The sequence below is a fragment of the Numida meleagris genome, unplaced genomic scaffold (assembly GCF_002078875.1).
Source record: "Numida meleagris isolate 19003 breed g44 Domestic line unplaced genomic scaffold, NumMel1.0 unplaced_Scaffold208, whole genome shotgun sequence".
Classification (NCBI taxonomy): Eukaryota; Metazoa; Chordata; class Aves; order Galliformes; family Numididae; genus Numida; species Numida meleagris.
The window spans coordinates 557,212-576,357 of NW_018363880.1; the positions used below are offsets into that span (position 1 = coordinate 557,212).

At 40.5% G+C, this 19,146-nt stretch overlaps 1 protein-coding gene across 1 annotated transcript; it reads right to left on the bottom strand.

Moving 5' to 3' along the window:
• Nucleotides 1–82: 82 nt before the first annotated feature.
• On the bottom strand, nt 83–11,017 carry CREBL2 (cAMP responsive element binding protein like 2). Its single transcript, XM_021382321.1, has 4 exons — nt 10,827–11,017; nt 2,672–2,869; nt 1,820–1,967; nt 83–1,132 (listed from the first exon to the last, which is right to left on the bottom strand). Coding segments are annotated over exons 1-4 (363 nt in total). The 5' UTR covers nt 10,842–11,017; the 3' UTR covers nt 83–1,130.
• Between the last annotated feature and the right edge of the window lie 8,129 nt (nt 11,018–19,146).

Here is a 19,146-nt window from a genome sequence, read left to right on the forward strand (position 1 = left end):
CTTTTGACTAATTTTAAATGAAGATAATTCCAAACAGACACTATTAGTTCAATAAAAAGAATGCAACATTCAGTCTAACAAAGTCATTCATTACAATATTTATTTTATGAAACAAAGAAGAAAACATAAGATTAAAATTTTTTCCATGCATCTCATAAAATACAAAGAAAGACACTGTCATAAACAAAACAGAGAACAAGCAAAGCAGAAGTCCCACTGAAAATCCTGGGAGCTCACTCTTTGCATTTCATCACACGCACAAAAGCATATACAGAAGAAAGTGCAGTCTAAATAAAGTAACAGGTCATCTGTCAGTGTCTTGGGTGAGTAAATCAGTCCACAAAACTTTTGCCATCATCTCTGTTTTGATAAGACCAGACTGATGCAACTTGTTTTTCTATCTTCTTTGATGCAACTTTGTTTTTCTACATCCTAAGGAGGATGTAGCTAGATGTTTTGACTATTTTACTGAGGGTAAGAGGGAAGAAATACATCCTGTGACAAAAGTATGGGCAGAAGCAGGGAATATATGTAGTACTTCTCTAAGAATTCCATCAACAAAGAAGACATGTAGTGTTATAAATGATGCAGAAAACAACACCTTTATTTAGGTTGCAAGTTACTTTGCTATAAAACTTTTTGCTAAAAACTTGATGAGGCTCCTTTTCCTTGTCTTGCAGCATTCCATTTAGCTTTAGTAAAGCTGTTACAAGATCTTTCTCCTGCTTTTATTGTACAGAACCCCTCAGACTCCCATAATGGTTACCAACCACATAACTACTGACCACAAAGCCAGTCTAATTCTAGTCTCATGCCTCTAACACAAAAGCTGCTGCCATCCCTTACTAGGAATGTCCAAAAGCTATATTGATGTATTTTGGGGGGTGAGGTGTTGAGAACGGAAGAACAAGGCTCCACTTACACGAACACCTATTACCCTAGAAGCCCCACTCCATGAAGGTTTAGGAATACCACAAGCAAAGAGTTTCATGTGGGGAGGAGCGAAGAGAAGACAGCAGACTGGCATCCTTCACCCTGGACCCAGGGATCCATCCACTTCTCCAATAACAACATTCTTCTGCTAGCTACCAAGCTATCTCTGCTGTAGTGTAGAAGGTTCTGCATTTGACTCCTGTGAATGATGCACCATGGGGAAAGACTGTTATAGTGACAAATGTGTTTTTAAGAGACAATGCAAAAACCAAAGCTAGGAATACCTAAATCGTAATTTAACCTGTAGCATGAAATATTAAAAGACTAGAAAATAGGAGATACAGAATTGCCTGTGCTAACTTAACTCTGTTCCTTTGCATGTATGTATCAGCAAAATGAAAGATCATGTAACAAAGTCATCTTTCAATTCCCAGAAGAATTCATTGCACTGAAAAGCACAAATGAGGCAGAAAAAAAACTCCACTGGAAATTACAAGTTCAAATTTCTAATTTTTGAGTGGTTGCAGCTAGAATAATGTTTTCTTGATCAAGTTTTAAAAATTATGTTAGGTACTCCATTTCCCTCAAATTAGGAAAACAAAAAATTGCTGTAAAAGATTATGGTCTCAGGGCTTCGCAGGTCTAACTTAAACACACAGATTGAGACTATTTTTAAAATAACTGCCCAGCTTCCTAACTAGTATGGATTTCTGTGTTGTCCATGTAAACATTACACAGAATCTTTGTACCACCCACTAAGCCGTTTGCTTCAATCAACTATTTGTGCCCAAGAGTACATCCTTATGTTTCTTCCTACACCACAGCCATCCTCCTACACCATAAAAGACGTAATGAAATAGGAATTAATTATAGGCTGGATACTTACAAGGATTGCTGCTGTTTGGTTCTGTCTTCCCAGCCTTGGTGAGTTTGGTTGAGTTCTGCTGTGCTTTGCCCTGCTCCTCTCCAGTTAGTAAGGCTTTTATTTCAGAGGGGATTTTCCCTTGGTCCATTGCCATGCACCACTGCTTGTACTGAAATACGCAAACATGTTAAGCATTAGCAAACTGCCAGGACCACATTAACAGACAAAACAAAGCTGTAATCTTTACCTTCCAGTATATTCATTTAAGGTTTGAATTTACTGGACTGTAGCTGCTTACAAAACTGCAGAGTACTAACGAGCTAAGCATGTGCCCCTGGTTGCATACCTGGCTTCAGGAAATCCCATTTCAGTCAATAAAATGCTCCTTGATGGCAGAGCTACACACAATACTGTAATTATTAAACAACATGGAACCCTTTGTGCATTTTCTTGCTGTTAACGTGCCAGAATACCATTCCAGTTCATGGCCTATTAAAGAGAAATATTTCACATGACTCTGGGACTGACTATTGAGAGGTCCTTCCTGATTGTGCAAGGCAGTTAGAGGACATTTGCCTTGTTCCTAACTCCCTCATCTAAAATTCTTGATTATCAAACCCATAAAATGGTCATACGCAATGGTGCTTTCTTTGCTTACTTCTAGTTCATAACCAGCAGATAACTTGCAGCGTGAAGTTCACATTCATCATGCAAAGTAGGCAAGCAGCTGAGTGCATCTGTTAAGGATGTTTTAATACTCTATGGCTAGCCAAATCCCACTCCCACTTTAGTTACTGCAACTTCAGGAATGAAAAGTCCACAACAGTAGGCCCCAAATAATATTGAGGGCCAGGTTAAGTGATGGTTTCGTACCATTTCAAGCTCTTCTCTGAGAGCACAGATGGCTCGCTCTCGGCTTGAAACCAGCTCTTCCAGGTACTGGTACCTCAGCTTCTTCCTGGCTCTGCATTCTCTTGCACTCTGACGACTTCTTTCAAGTTTTGCCTTCAAGTCTATTTTGGCTGGTTTACGACCTCGCTTTCCTGGTTTCTTTACTTTGCCTCCAACCACCTGAAAATGAAAAAAAGGGAATGCTGAAACCATGTTATTGTACCTGTACCTGTCTCAAGTAGAAAAACTTGCACATACTTTGACCAATTCTAGAGCACAAGAGGAAATAAGATGTAGCTCATTTCAGGGGCTGATGTACAAAGCTTTGAACAAGAGCACCAAAGAAAAAATGAAGGGGTTAGATTTGATGTTGAAATCAGTTAAGTAGTCCTATTGTAAATGTTACTCATCCAATTTGGAGGAGCAATATCACAGAACCACAGAATGGCTGAGGTGAGAAGGGACCTCTTGGGTTCACGTATTCCAACCCCACAGAGCAGGGTGCTCAGGATCACACAGAATCATAGAATCACAAAGTTGGAAAGGACCTACAAGATAATCTAGTCCAACCGTCCTCCTATCATCATTACTACCCACTAAGCTACTAAATCATATCTCGTAGCACCTCATCCAGACGCCTCCTGAACGTCACCAGGGACGGTGACTCCACCACCTCCCCGGGCAGGCCATTCCAGTGCCTGACCACTCTTTGAGAGAAAAAGTTTTTCACAGAATCAAAGAATGGTCTGGGTTGAAAAGGACCATAATGATCACCTAGTTTCAACCCCCCTGCTGAGTGCAGGGTTGCCAACCACTAGACCAGGTTGCCCAGAGCCACATCCAGCCTGCATGTCTGCAGGGATGGGGCATCCACAACCTCCTTGGGCATCCTGACAGTTTCTGAGTATCTCCAAGGATGGATCCTCCACCACAACTCTGGGCAACCTGTGTCAGTGCTTTGTCACTCACACATTACTTCTTCTGGCCCTCTCTTCAGCAGCTCTGTATCTCTCTTCTACTGGAGAGCCCAAAACCAGACACAGTACAACAGAATTCTAGGAGGATATCTGGGACCTCTAGGAGGAAGAGAGATTTCTAGCAAAATTGTTTTAGTATTACCAGCAACCCCTGCCCTAGTATGTGCCAGCTAAAGAATACTTTATTATGGAGTTTTACACTTTAAATTGGAATGTAAATAAAACAAAAAAAAAAGATTTTTATCAATACAAACCAAAACTTTGTTTTGCTGCAATAAAATGACAAGATTTTCAGCCTATTCCTAAGATGAAACATCTCAGAATTATCTGCACCTCATCTGAAATTCCTCTGTCTTGATTTATTTCAAAGGAACCTTCTGAGGATTTTTACTAAATAGGAGGTTCAATTCCACTGAGTCCTACCTTTGCCCTCTGCTGCCTCCATTTGAGCTGTTCCTAATCACTCTGGTAATATTTACATGAGAAACAGTTTGACACAACCTGGAAAACTGTCTTCTCATGCAACCTATCCCAACAGCAATTTCTGCCACTGTGTAATTTAGATCTCCTTTGCAGAAAAGTAACCGCATAACTTCTCGCCCTACCTATTGAAGGTTTTGGAATCATTCTGTCCTTTCCTTTGTGGTTCCATTCTACAAGTCTGAAAGCACCTCTTCCTACAAACACAAAAGAAAGAAACAGTTTCCCCAAAGTTTATCCTGTGCTTCCACACCCAAATATTTTACTTTTATTATGAGAAAGTGGCATATGAAAGCCTTTTAAATACAGTATGACACTTAGCACACTGGCCAAAAGGTAGTACTGCCCTGTAAGCATTACTTCAGTCACAAGTTTCATTTCCCCTCTCAAGAGAGAATTTCTCTCAATTTGCATGCTGACCACACTGTTTGACTGGAGGGGGTGTGGAGAAACACACCTAATACATACCTACATATAAGAATTTCACTGCTAGCCTAGTGATTCACCACAATGTGTATAAACTGTACTTCTTCCTAAAAGACACTGCTCAAAATATCAGAGTTCATAAAGAAAAAAAGACACTTTCTACTGTATAATGCTGCAAAATAAGTCAGCTTCAGCATTCAAATAAGTCACTTGTTTTATAAACTTAGCAGGCTGCAATAAAAACAATAACATAGTGAACCGATGTGCTAGAACAAAAAAAACCAGATTATACAATTGAGCCTATTCTTTCTTTGGAAAGCAAGTCAACAATCACATGCCAACATAATGTACCCTTTTGTATGTTGCCTCTCCTAATTTATTCAGGAGTAGATGCCCTTCAGAATCAAATAGAAAAAGCACTTAATGGACATCTAGTGATAATGAAACAAACATAACACATTCAAAAAAACAAACAAAAATTCAGTCTTTTACATTTGAACTACAGAACACAGATCAAATGATTCATTTACTCCAAGATGCACTTCCTAAAATCTTCTAAGCTCAGATATTGTTTTCAGTTACTGCATGTGGTAAACCTTTAAACCTGAAGGTTTACAACAGGACAATCTGGTCCAAGACACAAAGCAACATCTGCTACATCTGTAACAATTAGTTGCTTTATTTAAAGCTTTGTGCAACTTGCTTCACAAAAGCACACATCCTAAGTAGCCCCACTCATCTTTGTTCCCTTTGCTCACCTTTGGGGATTTCCAAATCTTAACTTTCATCTCATCAGCACTCATATGATTACACAACAAGCCACCAAAGTTGTATAAAGCTAACCAGCCATGGCCAAGGGAAGCCATAGCACCAGATAAAGAAAGGTGACTGTTCTTTTTTGGGCATGACAAGCTCAGCCCAGTCCTCACGTAAGAACCACACTTATACTTCTGTGTGGTGTGATCCACACTTCCTGCTCACTAGGAGTTAGAAATACACACAGCCTCAACAGGAGGGGCTGCAGACACTCACAACTTGCTATCTATTATTACTTTCACCTGGTAGAGTACTGGATTATAACATTATACACCACAGCCAAAGCACTGAAGTTCTCAGAGACTTAGCACTTGAGGCTTTTCTGTGTCAATGCAAGGCAGTTTGGAATAAATAAATTCAAGAGCTAAATAAGGTCTTGTAGAGACAGACACTCCAGCCTTTGCCATTCTTTGGGCTCCGACCAATATCACCCAACCTTTCCATGGCCAGACTCTTGGGCAGGCACCAAGAAAGAAAAGTACTCACAGGTATCACAGCTTCGTATCAGGTAAATCCATCCAAACCCACAAGCTCACAAAACATTTATTTTAAGGACCAGTTATTGTAAAGCACCTTGTGTATGTCTATATGCAGCTTGTGTCTTCTAAAGGTAGGAGTCAACACATCAACACAGAATACATATAAAGAGTAAGTAAGAGTGGGTCATTTCTCCAGTAAGACAATCAAACCTTGATTTCAAAGTCAAGTTTTTGTGGACAGATCTAGAAACACAGACATAAAACAGGTAAAGGCACTTTGTAGTCTGCAACTCAATTAACCACTGGTGTAGACTGTTTTACCCATTCCAACTGCATCCCAGATCCATCACTATCATTTAGCTACTTTCACTCTCACCACTTTGGAGAGGTTTACCCCATGATCTTCTATCACTGAACCAGCCCTGCTTATAAGCTCTGTCTTACGGGAGGAAGAAAGGATTGCAGCCTGTAGGTCACTGTTTGCTAGTACTCTTACTACCAGGACTGTGGAAATAATGAAGAGCTTCCTCCCCTTTTAACTCTTTCAGCGGTTAGACCCTAATCATCTGCCTTCACACAATCCCAAAAGATTCATACCGTCTCCATAGCACCATATAATCAGAATCACCCAGCACAGATAATTTAATGAGTAATTTAACCAAATCCTTCATCCTTAGTCATTTTTCTTTACCAATGTTTAAAAGCTTCTGCTGTAACCTTAAGCAACCCAGCTGGGGAAGAAAAAAAAAAAAAGACAGATAAATGCTTTGTTGCCATCCCACGCTACCAGATCTCCCTGGCTTCAGTCACGTTTACCTAGTCAGTCACTATGCTGACGTGACAGAAAAAAGACAAAACAAATTCTAGCTGATCCTGAGCATGGCAGAGAACCAACAAAAACCAAGCAAACAAACATATTGTATTCCCTCTGTATTCTCCTGGTGTTTATAAAGGGATGGGAACTACTAGTGGGGATTTGTTTTTTCAGGGAGTCATATGCCATCAAGATCTAGAACAATACTAATGATAAAATTTGTCTCAGAAATGTTAATAATGACATGCATCTGTCAGAAATTTGATCAAGTTCATATTTCAGTTCAATCAGAATTCAGAAAACAGAAACACACAGCTTATCTCCCTTTCTGATACAGCACTTGGACTATAACATTACTCTTGTTGTGCTAACAGTATTCGAGTACAAAATTATTTGACCTGGAACTGGAAATAGCTCCAATTACCTGCCCTGATATGGAAACAGCCATCAGATCTCTGGCTTATTATTATTATTTTTAGCAAAAAGGGATTCAGCAGATGTCTGCAGATGAATGGCCAGAATGTGTCACAGAGCTGTCCCCCATGGAAAGGAGACACTTGTTACACCTACTAACATTCACCTGCCCAACAAGCCAAGCTACTTGGGATAATGCTGGCCTGTCACATTTGCAGGAACTGGACAATCTGGAAGGTTAAAACAATGCTACCCATCATTCTTCAGTGCCGATAGCACTGACCAGCTCAGTACCTCCCAGCAGTTCTTGGCTCATTCACAGATAAATAAACAGCTAAGTGCTACACCAGCCAGTGCTTGAGATCCAACTCAAGAAACCATCTTCAGCAGACTCTTGTTTGTATTAGTAGTATAGATCTGCAGAATCTAACTGGTGATCATACACAGAAATTATATAAAACTACAAAAATGACTGGGAAGAAATAAAATCAAGCCTAAACTCTGCATTCATTACAGTAGAAAGGAAAAATAATCTAGTGATGCTTGCAAACATTTTTTTCAAAACAAATAATCAAATTAAGTTAGTTAAAATAAAGATGAAGTTATTCAGCCTGCTAAGTAACAGCATATCACATGAGGTTGTGGTATATAACCCATCCAGAAAGCACCCTCGTTGTTCTTCCATTGCACAATATTTTATGTACTTTGCACAGATCAGTTAGTTAACTTTCACTGGCAGACTCAGTAGCCTGAATCATACAGGGCAAGCATCTGATAATGATCCAAAAATGTAAGATATCAAGGGAGCAAAAAATGTATACATCTTTAGCAAGTATGCCAATAGAAATTAATCCCAAAATTCTACCCATACAAAGTGATTAATTTATTAAGAAAATAATCTCTAGCAGAGAGGGTCATATTTTAGGGTTTTTTTTTTGTTGTTGTTGTTGCTTTTTTTTTTAAATAATTTCAAAATATCCTTTTAAATTTGAACATGAAAGAAGTTTTCTACATCTGATGCTTGTATTTTCTGCCTCTCCCTTTAATTCTCACTACTTACACAATCAAAGAACTGTGGGGGCTGGAAGGGACCTCTGGAGATCATCAAGTCCAGTCCCCCTGCTAATGCAGGTTCCCTAAAGTAGGTCACACAATAAAGTATCTAGACAGGTCTTAAATATCTCCAGAGAAGGAGTCCCCACAGCCTCTCCAGGCAGCTTGTTCCAGTGCTCTGTCACTCTCAATAAATTCTTCCTTCTGTCTGCATGGAACTTCCTGTGTTCATTTCTGCCCATTGCCCTTTGTTCTACTGCTGCACGCAGCTGAGATGAGTCCACCCCACTGACTTGACTCCCACATTTCAGACATTTATAAACAGTGATAAGATCTCCTCTCAGCCTACTCCAGACTGAAGAGTCCCAGGTCTCTCAGCTTTTCCTTGTACAGGAGATGCTCCAGGCCCCTAATCACCTTTGTGGCCCTTCTCATTTTGAGGTATACATTAAAACTGAACTATTCCTCTAATGCCCTCTTAAACCAGATAAGGCTAAATTATAGGGTCTGATCTATTGGAAAGTAACCCTGCAGAGAAGGACCTGGGAGTGCCGGTGGACAGCTGGCTGACCATGCAAATATTATGCCCTTGTGCCAAGGAGCATGTCCTGGAGCTCAAGAAGGCCAATGGTATCCTGGGGCATGTTAAAGAGAGCATGACAAGCAGGTCAAGGGAGGTGATCATCCCCTCCTGGTGAGGCCATATCTGGAGAATTGTGTCCAGTTCTGGGTACCTCAGTTCAAGAAAGACAGAGAACTACTGGAGAGGGTCCAGCAGAGAGACACTAAGATTATTAGGGGCTTGGAACATTTCCCTTATGAGAAAAGTCTGAGAGACCTGGGACTGTTCAGCCTGGAGAAGACTAAAGGGGAATCTTGTTAATGTGCACAAATATCTAGGTATAAACAGGATGGGGTCAGGCTGTTTCCTGTCATGCCTGGCAACAAGACAACAGGCAATGGGCTCAAGCTGAAATACAGGAAGTTCCATCTGCACATGACAAAAAACTTCTTCACTGTGAGGGTGGCAGAGCACTGGAACAAGATGCCCATATCTCCTTATACAGAGATATTCAAAACCCACCTGGATGTGATCCTGGGCAGCGTACTCTGGGTAACTCTGCTTGAAGCAGGGGAACTGGACTAGATGATCCCAAGTGGTCCCTTCCAACCTCAACCATTCTGTGCTTCTGTGACAGAGCACTAAGAATTTGAGAAAACATAAAGCTTGCAATTCCAAATTCTTTACACAGACGAACAAAAACTCTGAACATGGATGTAGCTATAGAATGGTTACCTCACTGCTGATGTAATTTATTTACCTCAGCTTATACAGGAAAATTCCTTTCACAGTCATCACATTCTGTTGCATGATAAAACTCTCAGATTACACAGTCCAGCCCTTCCAATAATAGGAAAATGTGACTTGGTGAAACTTTTAAAAGGCTTCAAGGACGTGCTCGCTTGAGCTGGCAGATCATGCTGGCTACAAAATGAAGTATAAACAGTGCGTGCTTCATTCTCACACAGCAACATAAAATGGGACGAGCCCTCCCATCAGAAAGGGGATCTCTTCAGTGGAGCCATCAAACTCTCAGGCCTCATGAATTTGTTCTGAAAGTAATTGCAGCTCTACAAAACAACAGAGAAATTTTTTTCTGAAATCTGAAATCACCCAAGAGTATAGGCACTTACTGAAAAACATCAACAATTTTCAGTACATGATATGGGGATCTGAAATCATCCAAGAGTATTATCAAAGGGAAAACCTGCTGAGGGAAGTCAAGTTTTCACTTTTCCTTACTGACAGCCATACCCAGTAGCTCTGGGCAGCACTGCCTTTTGAAGTCATCATCCTTGAAAATATCTCACTGATAAGCATTAAATAAGAACATCATATCATGAAATTGTACTTGAGATTGAAGAGAAGGAAATATTCCACTTTGCATATTCTTTTCTTCACTTTACATGAGTTTTTCTAAAGAAAAAATGAGCAAACACCTGTGTTATTAATTGGGTGCCAATGTAAAGTTCATTTAATCAATGTGTCCAACAACCTTTTCAAGAAAAGCAGATTACTGAGACCCCATGAAGCACAACAATTGTGTAAAAAAAAAAATTAATGAAAAGTCTGAAGGTTATCTGTTATAAATAAATTAATTCTAGCAGAAGTGAAGTAGCTATATATGCCTCCAGAATTAAACTTTCTGTATCTTCTAAACTAGTGGCTGACCATACATACTGTTTCATTCAGTTAACCCACACAATTGTAAGCATTTTGTTGACATAAGGGATTCTTGACAAACATGTAAACATGGATAAGCCATGTGGAGCCAGGAGTTGGACTCTGTGATCTTGACAGGCCCCTTCCAACTCGGGATATTCCATGATTCTGCACAAATTATCCCATCCCATGGCCCACCTCACTGTGATTCCACTTGGCTGATTCCTGGGGACTTGAGCTCTTAGGCACAACACCGACATTCCCATAACCGCCACTGCAGCCAGATGAAATATCCAAACTCAGCCAGCCGAGTGGATGCAGCAGTTATTCCGCCAACCCCACGGCCGTACCACAAGCCCTGCCTGAGCTGCCACCTGCCCCTGAAAGGACGCGGCCTCCGAGGAAGCCTAGCTCATTCGCTCCCCGGCCCCAACACGCAGTGACGGGCCCTTACCTTGCTGTCATCCATGTGCACCGCCAGCCCCTGCAGACCCACACGGAAAGCGCAGAAGCCGTCTGCCCCCGCCCCGCTGATGGCCACAGCCCCGACGCTCACTGCTCCCCAGCCGCCGCCATCGCGCTCCGTGCTGTTTGTTTACAGCTGGAGCCACGACGGAGCGGGGCGCGCTGGGAAGGGTAGTTTTGTCCCGCCCCGCCGCTCTCGTCTGCTGCGGAGGTCGGAACATGATGAACTACAAGTCTCCAGCAGGCCGCGCGAGGAGGAGCTCCGCAGTGGCACACACGGCTCCGAGGGAGAACTACATTTCCCAGGAGGCCCTAGGGCCGTCACCGCCCAGCCCGGCGCTTGCTCGGCTGCGCTGATGGAGAAGCGGGCTTTCCCTTTCTGCTCGGCTTCTGCTCGGCCCGCCCAGCCTTGCGGGCCCCGGCTCGCTCCGAAGGAGTGGTCAGGCGCTGGAGTGGGCTGCCCAGAGAGGTGTTCAGGGAACGTGTAGACGTTGTGTTGAGGGACATGGTTTAGTGAGAACTGTTGGTGACAGGTGGACGGTTGGACTGGATGTTCTTATAGGTCTTTTCCAACCTTGGTGATTCTATGATTCTATGACCTTTTCACTGCAAACTTTTCCAAGTCAGACAAAACATCATTTCCCTTGCCTTGCTTTTTTTTTTTTTTTAATATTTAATATAAATAAAATAAAATATAAAAAAGTATACAAAATATATAAAAAATTCAGCCACCGTAGACAAACAGCTGGTATATGCCCAGTATGGCAAATACCGCCCCAGTAGCTAGCATCTGACAAGGCCGCAGGCAGTTGAGAACATACCACAATAGAAGCTGCTGAAGCAGTCCTAACTGCCTGAATGATCAGTAACACCACACAAAGCTTTTTTTTTTTTTTTTTTTTTTTTTTTTCCCCAAGAAAGCAAGAGTGTGAGGTTAAAGAGCAGGCAAGGAATAGCAGAATGGCATTTTCCTTTGAAGTGCATAAGTAGGTCATTCACAGGTCATTCACTGTTCCCATTTTGTCTAGTCACCATGGACCACAAATCACACCTGAGGTACATAACAGATGAAAAACACATCTTTTAGGCACACTTGCTATCCCCTGAGTTGGGCAGTGTAGAACAGTAGGGCAGAAAGAAGATGAAGCACTTGTTGGCTGACAGTGGGCCACAGTTTATTCCTAGGGCTTGATCCCATTTTTCCTATTCTATGCCACCAGAACAATAATAAGCACGGACTGTGTTACAGAGAAACAAAGCCAGTCAACCAGTTATTTGAAAAGGAAAGTGGGGTAGAATGGAGCAACAGGTTGGCACGACTACCAGGATGATGGTAGCAAGGAAGAAAGATTGGAACAGTGATTATTTTTCCTCAAAGTAGGTTAATCAGATATTGGTTGTCTGCTATTGATTGCTTTATTTTGCCTTTTAAGTTTTGAAGACAGAACTGAGTCTTCCTAATCACTTAGAAACTGCACAGAGCATTGAGACTGCAATCTGTGCACCACCACATCTGAAGATGCAGTACCAGCAATCCTTTGAGAATACCAGGTTTCACCTCCTTTCCCATCAACACATACCAGAAAAAGTTGAATGCTCTTGATGCAAAGCCAAGCCATGGCCTCCCTAGGTCACTTGAAATTAGGCCTCTGCTTGCTCAAAAAAAGCACATACCCCAGGAAACAATTCTGTAAACATGGTCTGTGTTTCAAGTTTGCAGTGAAGCCTGATGCTATGCATGTTTCATGTTGCTGCATGTTTCTTCTTATTCATGAGCTTTTCATGCAATGCTATTCACAAGAGTTTCCCATGACTTAATCTCTCTTACATGCAATTGTTAGGACTAAGGCTTTGTCATGGGATTTTCCCCCTGAATCACAAACCTTCCTCTTGGAGGGATATACTTTCTGCATGGCAGAGACAAAGCACTTTTATAAGCTTTTTTTATAAACTTATATGCTTTTCCATTGTCAAAGCATTTTGCACACTTCTTCCTATTTGCCTGCCAAATATGATATTCGTTCTTGCAAATCTGTCTCTGAAATTTTTTAAAAATAAAGCTACCAGAGATGATTAGATTGATTAATACATTAAACAAGAGGCATCAGTTAATAAAGTGGAAGAAATAGTTTGCTATGAGCTTGCCTAGGTGGCCTCCTGTGACCCCCTCTCACATCTTTGCCTTCAAATTCTTGAAGAAGGTGATGAGGTGCCTTCACCTTCTTCATAGTTGGCACTATCCTGGGGCTATAAATGCTTTAAAAGCCATTTGGGGGTTTCCCTGGTGAAGGGAAATATTGAGTGGCAAAGAGCCAACATAGCTCACTTAGGCAACCCTCTGTTGCAACATCAGTGGAGGAAGGAGATTAGACATAGCCCCAGTGCTGATTCAGAAAGACCAGAATCCTTTTAACCAGCAAATTAAAATTACAGCTGCATCTTTTCTCTCTGTTCTGCTTTTTATCACATAAGAAACAGAGCTCTCAACTCCTGACAAAGCTATGCAAAACTTCCCTGACTGAACACATAAGAGCTTCCATGTTTTAGCTCTGAACAGAACAACTGCTTTACCTCTGTGGTTTTGCTGTAATTGTGTATTAGTACAAACATGCAAATTGAACAGCAGTCTGTCAGAACGTTAGAACAACTGTGAAGGGAATTGAATACTATATATATGCACATACATTGCACCTGAGCTGATGGTGTTTAAAACTGAGTTTAACAGATTCATACCTTTTTGCACAGCAAATAGTGAACACTTGGAATTTACTGCCACAGGACACTCACTGTACAGCAGAGTACAGCAGTTCAAAAAAAAGGATTAGACAGATTTATGGACATTAGTTTCACAGAGAGACAATAAAAACACGTACCCTCCACCATCTCTAATCTACCAGTTTTGGATAGTGAGGATATGTGAAAAGAGTGAAGCACAGAAAAAGCCCAAGGTGACATACTCTTCCCCAAACAGTGTCCCTTACTGCCACTCAAAGAAACAATGCTGAATTAAATGGACCGACGGGTCTGAGCTAGTATGGATTTATTTCTTTCATGTTCTTTAATGCATCATCATACTGACCAGCAAAGACTCAGTGAGTCTTAAGGTTTTTGAGTAAAACTCCCTTAGTTAAAGGCAGATGATCTATATATTAGACCAACTAAATCTCACTAACTGCAGATTGCTGCTTTCCCTAGTGAATCATTATTCCCAAGCAATTCTCTGAGACATCCTGACAGTTCTATTGCTAAACCATAGTGACACGCACCCAGTAAGCACTACCTTTTATTAATCCCAATGTCACAAATTGTCTTACGCAGGAACTACTGGCAGTTCCTTGCCCAAGTGAATTACATTTATTAAAAGAAGGGTTGTGCATCCTCTTGGAATGGCAAATCCAGATAGGTTTTAAGGTATATAAATAAACTTTGTTCAGTCATCTTGCAGTAGTTTAAAAATCATTGCTTATGTCAAAGTGACTAAAAAGAGATATAACTCACTAGGTGATTTTGCACCATGTGCTTGCATTTGCGGTGAAGTCAACACATCTCAAGGGAGGTGTTTATTCCCTCTAGAGCTGTAACTGTTTTAATTTGGGCAAATGGAAATCTGTTCTTCTGACAACCTACTTGAAAGTGGAATAAATATTGCAATCTCTTGGTATTAAAATTCAGTATTTTCTGAAATTGCTCCATTGTCCATTTATGGAGACTTAGCAGATTCAGTGCCTTTGAGATCAGTTTATTTATAGATAGGAAAACAAGGGTGCTTGCATAAATATAAAAGTATATCTGGTAAATTCATGAGCAGCACACACTAACAAGAACATATGGTGTTCTGGTGAAGTGATTAGTTACTTTGCTGGTATTATTATTTTTTTTTCCCATTTAGTAAACAATCTCTTTAAAAGCAGATTTTAAAACTGTAGGCTGTATTTGAACAAAGCACATCCTGGTGTACTCACTATACACCATATGACTGAACACTGATAAGGAGTTCGCTCTCATCTTTGCTAAATATTCTACTTTGTGACTAGATAAGCAACTTCTGTGGTTTAAAATGCTTGAAGTTATGTCTACAGGAGTTCTTCCCCTTTAGCTATTGCAAAAGATTCAAGATACTGTCCAATAATCAGCTCTTGTCCTGTGCGTACACACAGAGAAAAGTCACACTTTTATCTAGCCAAACAAACTTCCCTACTTAAGCAAAATCTTGAAACAGTGCTTCCGAAGCTTTTATATTGCTGAAGGGATAAACTATAGTAAATTAGTTTCACTGCATGAAAATGTTCATGGGGCATCTGGAAATGAGCTACTTTATATTTTCTAACTAGCTAGCAGAAGTGAGGAGAAAAAAGGTGCTCAAGTACTACACACATACAATAGCTGCAAATAAGATAGAGTGGAAGGCTAGAAATTGTTCACATAACATGAATTTTGTGCAGAATTTAAATTAAATTAAAAACAAAACAAAAACAACAATAACAACAACAACAACAACAAAAAACAGGACCAAGGAGCAAGACAAACAAATCACTGATTAAGAAGATGATGAAGAGTGGGTTAAAGATCAATGTGGTGTGTAAGTGAATAAAATTTAATCTTGTTTCTGATACAACAAACAAACAGTGGCACAGTATGCCACATTCAGGAATGTGATAGCCATTTTGTAACTGGCACATGAACAACAGAGAATTAGTGCTGCTGATATGGTAATTGCAGAGGTACAGAAAAAAAGTGGGTGGGTCATGTGAAATTCATGAAATACTTGAGGTGAACTTACAGCAGGATTAGTCTTTTTCTTTTGTGTACATTGATCCCTATGTATAACTGGTTTAATAAAAAGCATATTGTTAATTCTCAAGAGGCTTACAAATCTGCTTCATCTCTGTGTCATTTTTTGTTTTTAAGATATTTTGCAACATGCTTTTCCCCTTTGGCCTACGCGAGTATGCCTACACATGCATACCTATTAGAGCCAGACAAAAATCTGCTGCCTGTAGCTAGCCATTCTTATAACAGAATTTCTGGCTGTTTTCCACAACACTTTAAACCATCTTAAACAGTCTTGTTCTGACCCAGATTCTGTGACACGGTCTCGGTTCACACTCAAAACATTTACCAATCTAAACCTGATACTGTTGTCCAGTTCAAGGACACAAACAAGATCTCTGCATAGTTTGAGTACAAAATGAAGGTCTCACACAACAAGCTGGATCTGTGTTCTAAGTAGGTCAGAGGACTGCCATCACGCCCTTGACAACTCCAAGTATACGTTTCATGTGAAAGGTCAGGCTTATCTAATATAGAGCTTTGCCCTGGTCTACACTGCTCACTCCATCTTAAGACAGCATTATATCAGCTAACTTCTGTTTTGCAATTGTGTTTAAGCGCACTGGATCTCCTAGCATTGTAACTGCTGATGAGCCTTCTATTTCTGTTCAGTCAGATTTGTATTTAATGAGACTGTTTAAATGATCAAAAGTTGCTTGCAGGATCCAAGGCTGCACCATGAATAATTTTATTAACTGAATGTAAATCAAGAACACAGGCCTGGATAACACAAACTTGTTTGCAGGGCTATTTCAAGGCAACAGACAAAATGTAAGTAGTAGGTTATAGAGGTAACAGGCTGCCTGCCTTGCCCATCCATACAGGGGAAAGAAAAACATGCTTTTTCAGAAAGATATAGAACAATATAAGGATATAGAACACAATATAAGAAGGACATAAATCTATTAGAAAGCATCCAAAGGAGGGCTGTGAAGATGGTGAAGGGTATAGAATGCGAGAGGTATGAGAATTGGCTGAGGTCCCTTGGTTTATTCAACCCAGAGAAGAAGAGTCTGAGGGGAGGCCTCATGGTGGGTGGCCTACAGCTCCTGACGAGGGGAGCAGAGGGGCGGGCACTGATCTTCTCTCTTTGGTGACAGCAGCAGGACCCGAGGGAATGGCATGGAGCTACTCTGGGGGTGTCAGGTTAGGGATTAAGAAAAGGTTAATCATCAGAGGGTAGTTGGGCCCTGGAACAGGCTCCCCAGGGCAGTGGTCACAGCCCCAAGCTGCCAGCATTCAAGGAGCGTTTGGACAATACTCTCAGACACAGAGTCTGAATTTCGGGTGGTTCTATGTGGAGCCAGGAGTTGGATTCAGTGATTCTTGTGGATGTCTTTCAACTTGGATTATTCTCTGATTCCATAACAAAGCACAGAGACCTCTAACCAACCATTAGTTCCAATTCAATGTAACACTTTTTTAACTTGGCTGGATCTGCCACAGCTTGATTCTCTGGAGTAGATTGATTTTAGAGCAAATTAATTTTAGATGTATTTACAAAGAATAGTCTGATTAAATTTTGCATTATACTTCATTATATAGTGAGGCTGCATAAGGATATATCCTGTGTGAAATGTTGCCTGCCAAGTGGTCCAAATCTGAAACAAGAACAAATATTCTTGAATTCCTAGTTTCATGTGACCAGATGTTCTGTCACCTTACTTGGGAAGCACCATTGATATTGATGCAATGGAGGTAGATTATCCCATTTTTCTCTCTTGACAACTCACAGCAAATCAAAATGACTTCTCAATGAATTTGGAACAATCTAGGTGACAACTAAAAGTAAGGGACTCAGAAACACTATTAAGCTCCTTCATTAGGTATATACTTGGATCACATCCAGTACCTGGCTGAGACATAGGCAGCAGCCATCCCCTTTCTCTCATCTTGTTTCAATGGAAAAGGAACTTGAATCCATACTCCTGACAGAAATTGTGTCATATTTAGGTGTACCCTTTTGTAATGAAGGACCTAGGTTTGCTCTAATATGACACCAGGTCAGCTTGGATGTGGGCATGTCCCTGGAGTTATAGCACAAAACAGCTATTTCAGAGGATCTGGAGTGCTAGTCTTTTGTTACTTTGAGGCTGTCAATCTCAATTTCTCTAGAAGAAATGGCATTTAAATTCACAAGTTGATAGTTGTTCTTAAACTATTATATGAAAAAATGCAGCAATTCAGAAAATTGACTACAAATGTACATAAATATCTACTAATTTTCCCCTTCTCATTCTTATATAAATAAATATATATAATTGTAAGCTCCAGACTTTCTCAGACTTGAAGACTTAACTGGTCTGTGACAACAGTTTGAAGATTTGAGGGAATAATGGTAATTATAGAATCAAAATTAGAAAGTATTGCCTATTTTGTGGAAGATATTGCCTTTATTGTGGAAGTACAACACCTGGGGGGATTTCACCTACGTCTGAAAGGAACATATTTTTAATTAAAAAGAACACATTGTGGATATTTTTTTTCTTTTGAATGTTAAAATACAGACAAGACTGATCCAGAGGAAGAGAAATGAGCTCTGTGAAACACTAGTATGTACTGAAATCAAGCTACCTGGTTTTTAAACAGGTGGTCTTTTTTTTTTTTAAACTCTTGCCTCAGAACTTCCCTTGAGAATTTGGGACTGGGGGAAGGGAATCAATTAGTGATTTCAGAGAACTACATAAAATCACTTTTGCCCTTTATGCTTTCGTTGACTTGCATAACGAATCATTCACGGTCAAACTGTTCTGTGTGGTTCTGCATGCAGCAGCAGATTTCTGTGGTATTGTGCCTCTTTCCTGCAAGTTCTCTGACAGTTTTGCTGTTAGACCCAGGTGTAGCATACATTCAGGCTTTATTAATTCCTGAACGTCTCCCTCTCTGCAGCAGGGTGAAACTCTATGAGGGATCAACAGCAGTTCCTATCTACTGGGGGCTATCTCTGGAAAAGAGCTACATGATGCAGTGAGGTAATTTGAGGGCAGTGAACCTATAGCAAGAAGAGCTTTCATCCTCACCAGGATCCACTGAGATTTACAGCTATCTATTTCCAAATGGGACATCAATTATTTTTTTCCATGCATTTTCCATGACTTTAAGGTCCAAAGTAAGCCACAGGAGAAAGCTTGACATATGGATGTGGTGTTGGTGCTCATGTTAGATGTGAGTTTGGTTACTTCAAAGGTGTCTCCAGAGGTTGATTTAAAGTGTTTAAATCAGTCTGCTGCTAAAAATCACTGAAACTTGGAGGTAAGTAACTAATTATAGATGCCATGGTTAGACTCATAAGGGGTTACTTCACAGGATCAAGTGATGTCATGTTGCAGAATAACTCTGCCATCAGTTTGGGAGGTATTTTACAAAAAAAGAAACAAAAGTGAGGGAGTTGTGTATGTTCGTTATAGATTTTTTTTGTTTTGTTTTTTTTTTACCATCTCCAGTTCTTCATGTAAATGAGTTATTTATTAACCAACTGC